This window comes from Hemicordylus capensis, chromosome 3, assembly GCF_027244095.1.
Source record: "Hemicordylus capensis ecotype Gifberg chromosome 3, rHemCap1.1.pri, whole genome shotgun sequence".
Taxonomy (NCBI): Eukaryota; Metazoa; Chordata; class Lepidosauria; order Squamata; family Cordylidae; genus Hemicordylus; species Hemicordylus capensis.
Genome location: NC_069659.1, coordinates 10110032 through 10115272, shown reverse-complemented (window position 1 = coordinate 10115272; position 5241 = coordinate 10110032). Strand labels below are relative to the sequence as shown.

The 5241-nt window shown below is 47.4% G+C and overlaps 1 protein-coding gene across 1 annotated transcript; it reads left to right on the top strand.

The window, feature by feature from the left end:
- The first annotated feature begins 1710 nt into the window (after nucleotides 1-1710).
- LOC128351505 (mid1-interacting protein 1-B-like) lies at nucleotides 1711-3785 on the top strand. The gene is made up of 2 exons (XM_053311089.1): nucleotides 1711-2217; nucleotides 3350-3785. Exon 1 carries the CDS (start codon nucleotides 1796-1798, stop codon nucleotides 2192-2194), a length of 399 nt encoding a protein of 132 aa, XP_053167064.1. The 5' UTR covers nucleotides 1711-1795; the 3' UTR covers nucleotides 2195-2217; nucleotides 3350-3785.
- The last annotated feature ends 1456 nt before the right edge of the window (nucleotides 3786-5241 follow it).

The window sequence follows — 5241 nt, the reverse complement described above, 5'->3', positions numbered from 1 at the left end:
CTTCCTTTTCATGATTCCTACTTGTGCGAATCGAAGTTTTCAGTCGTTGCAGCTATAAAGAGGAAATGCCGATTGGAAATAACTTGGAGCCTGAAACTGGACTGGCAGTCTCAAACATAAAGTCCAGGCTTGAAAAATTAAGTAGAAGCAAACAAACCCGCTCATTCTTCTCACTGAAAAGGGAAATGTGTTTATCTTTGCTAGGGGTGTGCATGGGCCGGTAGTGGCATTTCAGTCTGAATTCGGACACAACCGTGGGTCCCCAAACCAGTTTGGCTGAACCCACTGGCTGGGCCAGTTAGGTTGACAAATCGACTTGAAGTGGTTGGAAGTGGTTCGTGATTGAACTGCTCAAAACGGCCCAGTTTGCAGCAGACCGGTTCGCAGTTGGATTGGTCCATGCACTCCCCTAATCTCTTCCTAATCAAATCTGTGGCTGATAGTCTAGCTAACAAGTGTGGGTGCTCATAACATCAACGAAGCACCAGCCCCCACACTGTTCTGCCATGCTTCTGAAGCTTGGGTACTCTTCCACTTTTCTGCAAGACTGCACTGTAAATACATTTCAGCTCTTGCCCGTGCTCCAAAAGAGCTCTGGAAACACGCCACTTTACCTTCAGCAACATGTTTCTAGTCTGTATACTTTTATTACTTAGGATGTTAGCCAGTAGCTTTAATCATGGGGGAGTGGTGAGGGGGAGCTCTATATGTTATTTTAGGTCATAGTATCAAAAAGTTTGAGAACACATGACCTGATGGCAGAGGCGTAACTATAGGGGGGGCAGGGGGGGCATGTGCCCCGGGCGCCATCTTTTCTGGTCACATGGGGGGCGCCGTCATGACCAATTTTTAAAATTTTTTTTTAAAAAAATTGTTAATACAAATGTTTCCTGCTCAGTGCAGCAGCGCTGCAGCAGTCAAGGGAGCGCGTCGGTGCCCCCTTCCCCACGAGCGGTCCCTTCCGCGCCGCCTGCGCCCCCCCCCCCCCGCATTGCTTTGCTGGCACCTGGCGGCCAGTCAGTGGCCTGGCTTGGCAGTGGCGGCGGGCGCTTGTGAGGAAAAACCTAAGTATAATGTAGTATGTGGGGGGGGGGGGGCGGTGGGGGGGGCGACATTTCAGTGCTTGCCCCGGGCGCCGTTTTCCCTAGTTACGCCTCTGCCTGATGGTATTATCACCTAGTCCACATTTGACCAGTTTGCTAATCAAAACTTCATGGGGAACTTGGTGAAATGGTGAGTTAAAAATATATCCACAGCATTCCCTTAATTCATGTTGTCCTTTCTCAGTGAGACAGATTTTTCATGATCCAGGGTTTCTCAGCCTTTGGGAATAGGTCTGGCTCAGAATAGTTGGAAGATTTCCTCAGCTGCTGCTTTCCACATGCTCAGGACAGCTCTGTCTATTATTGACCGGTTGCAAGAATGCGTGGCCTTGCGGTGTCTCCCTCGAGGGGGTCCAAATAGCCATAGTTTCGTTCTATTTGGGGAAGATTTCAGTCTGCAAATAGAGACAAGTTGCTGGCCAAAAAATAAACCGATGGTTGCATCAGATGCATGAGGATAAAGGTTGTGATTACATAAAACAGAGGAGTGTCTTCAGCTTGCATGGAAATTGACTTGAAACTTATCCCAATCATGCTCTCCCTGACTGACTACCCCTCTGATTTTGCTATATAAATCCCCACCGACAAGACTGGAGGATACGAGCACTCACAGCTAAGAGCCTTTCGTACGGCACTGCTGAGACCTCCTGAGCCAGCTTCCGTCCAAGAGAAAAGCTCTCCCCACAGCTATAATGGAAGGGTGCTTCTCAGCTGCTGTTCAGAAGATGGAGCAAATGGTGATGTTTCCCAGTCTCCTCCAAGGGGTCTCCTTGGAAGAGCAAGGTGGTGACACATCTGAGGCCGACTCTGCCGACAAAGATCTGTATGAATATTACGTGCTGCTAAAATCCATCCGGCAGATGGTGGAAGGTGGCCTAGTGCCTCTTGACAGCCGGAAACCCCAAACTGCCGCCCGGCTGAAAGGACAGGAGGGCAAAGAGGAAGATGATCTCGAAGGACTCTTCTATCACCACGTATCTGCCTTGACCAGTGTCCTGAACCAGCTGACCAGGAGAGCCAACACCGTGACCTCCAAATACGACGAAATTATGCGGCATTTCAACCAGAGCAGAATTACCCTCCGCTGGTGAAACCCAACCCATGAACTAGAAAGGTGAGCAGTCATCAGTTTCCCTTTATTTCACAGCCCTTCCCTCTGCTTGCATGGTGGCTTTTCACCCGTGGAAGAAGTGCTAAAATCCAGCCCATTGCTGGAGTTGACCTCGGGAGACTCCAATGCCAGTTTGGCCATGACTTTTACCTGATGGCTAAATATATAATCAAACATGATGATGAGGACAAATCTATCTCACTGAGTTATCATGGAGATTCAGTAGGAGAACCCCTTGCATGCAGCCCCGAAGGGCATTAGCCTTTTTTGCAGCTGCATCAGCTTGCTGATGGTTGACTGCAGTCCCAATATCCTAATTTCACATGTCCTACTGCCTAGACAGGCACCCTCCATCCTATCCCTGTGCATTTGATGTTGCTCTTAGGTTGGGTCTAAAGAGAAAACCTCCCTTAGAGGGTGGGTGGGATACCACTGTGACAAGCAAGACAACTATTGGCAGCCAGATGAGAAGGACTCATTTGGGAAATGTTTGTTGAAACTCATTGCGGCTCCTGGAAACGTGTGGTGGGAAAGCATCGGTTTTGCACGCAAGAAGTCTCAGGTTCAGTCCTTGATATCTCCAGATAGGCTTGGGAAATACCTGCCTGAAACCACGGAGAGCTGCTGCCAACTGGTGCAGACAATACTGAGTCCAATGGACCAATGGTTTGACTCAGTATAAGGCAGCTTCCTATGGGGGGTGGGTGCTTTTTCTTGATGCTTGTGAATTCCCACCACCATCACCAGTCACAAATATAAGTCACAAGGGTTATCAATCTGTGGCCAATCAATCTGTGGCCACTGACCAATTTTTACCAATCAGATTATTTGAACCCCACAAGGTGCTATTTGAATGTCTGCTTCTATAGATGGCTGTGGCTTTGTTTCACTAAACATTGGCTGTCTCCGCAGATCAACAAAGGCTAAGTTGGCCAACCCTTCTGTGACATCAGAGAAAATAGCATCTCGTAGGGCTCTGCCATTAATACTTGCATGGTGGGTAGGTGGGTGGGTGGGGGAGAGGGGGCAGTTGCTGGCTTTGCCCCCCTCCCCCTGCATGGGAAAAAGTAGCTGCTCCCCCAAACTGCATGGATCTTGACCTTTTTGAAACGAATGGCTGTGATTCCTTTGACAGGGTGACTCAGCAGCTTTTGCTCGAGCGTCTTCTTGAATGGAGACCTGGGAAGGAACTCTTTAGCCGGCCAACACAAGAAGACGTCCTGAGTGACTGCCAGATGGACCATGTGGTGGCAGAACAAGAGCAACCCCATCTGGACATTTCAAGCACTGATGTCCCCCCAACCCACCCCAGAACTCCAGGACATCCTTTTGCTTCAAGAGTTACTGCAGTTTGAACATCACTTGCAAAGAAATTAAGCCGTTTGTCCTGCTAATTATGTATTTAATAGTGGGTGATGACCCCACAGTTCTAAGAAAATGTTTTTATTTTATTAAATAATATGTTGTATTATATTATTATTATTATTATTATTACTATTGTTGTTATTATGTCCAGAATCATTGCTGCACATTACTTTTTACAACATAAGCAAATAAATTGAAAAAAATTACTCCAGAAAAGTCTTTCCTTGAGCTCAGAAAAGCACCATCCCTTATTTATTTATTTGCTTGTTTCATTTCATTTTTGTACCATGACATTCCATCCCAGAGCTCAGAATAACATACATGGTTTCCCCTCATTTAATCCTTACAACAACCCTGTGAGGTAGGTTAGGCTGAGAAATAGTAACTAGCCCTGACTGTGGGGATTTGAACCCAGGTCTCCCCAATCCACTGCATCATGCTGTTTCCCCCAACTCTGCCCCCTGAGTTTTGGGTCTGAGCCTCAGGAGAGATGGCAACCCTGACTCAGAGAACTATAACACCTGGTTTAATTCCTGTATTTGAAAAAAATGTATATTCTGTCATTCCTGCTCCCACAAGCGTCCAAAGCAGACCACAGGACATACAAATATACACACAGTCATAGTTTTATGATATTTTTATTCCATCCATTCCCCAAGGAGCCCAGGACAGCACACAATGCTCCCCCCCGTCCATTTTATCTTCACAACAACCCTGTAATGTAGGCTTCAGCATTTGAACTCAGTCAAAATCTAATTTATATTGAACTCAGCCCAAACAACCCCAGCCCAAATCTATTGCTCTAACCACTACAGCAAACTAACATAGCTCCCCTCATTTGTTTATTATACAGAGCAGAAAGGGTACAGTCTCTTCTCAGCCTCCCTCCCCAAAATAATCTCTGAAAAAGAGCAGCGTTTGTCTACTTCCCAAAGGAGAGAAAGGAACAGGAGGGGGCTTCACAACTGGGATGTGTACCATGAAAACGGTAGGCCTCTTGAGACTATCTGGGCAGGTCCATCTCCAGTTGCCACCAGCTCGTCTAGTGGCTGCTTGGGGACTGGCCTTCTTCTCCATTGTCACCCCAAGGCTTTGGAACGGGCTCCCTGCTGAAATCAGAGCCTCCCCATCTCTGTCAGCTTTTAAAAGGGCTGTCAAGGCGCATTTATTCACCCAGGCTTCTAATCAGACTTCTACAACCCATCATTGTGGTTAAATTGTTTTAATATTTTAATTTAGTTTCAATCTGTGTTGTTTTATTGCAAGCCACCCAGAGATGTGAATTTTGGACGGTGTATACATCTGCTAAATGACTACTGTAGGTAGGTAAGTAGATAAAACACCCCCCTTCTGGTGAAGACTAACGGAGTCCTTGTTGGAGGTGACACAAGAACGAAGCAGAGCCTCAGAGAGAGACCTGAGCTTGTGGACAGATTCCTAGGGGAGCAGATGGCCCTTCCAGTGGCCAGGCCCTACAACCTCTCTGGCTTCGTAGTCCAAAGCCAGCAGCTTGAATTGGAGGCGGAGGCGGAGCCCTTTGGAAGCCAGGGCCAATGGGATGAAAAGGGATGCTAGAACTAGTAGTCAACAGTCTGGCCACCCCATTCCGAACTAATTGCAGGTTCCACACAGCCTTCAAGGGCAGCCCCACACATCAAGTGT

What these genes read in the sequence shown, in the direction of transcription:
- LOC128351505 (XM_053311089.1), top strand. Translation starts at nt 1,796, where the DNA reads ATGGAAGGGTGCTTCTCAGCTGCTGTTCAGAAGATGGAGCAAATGGTG.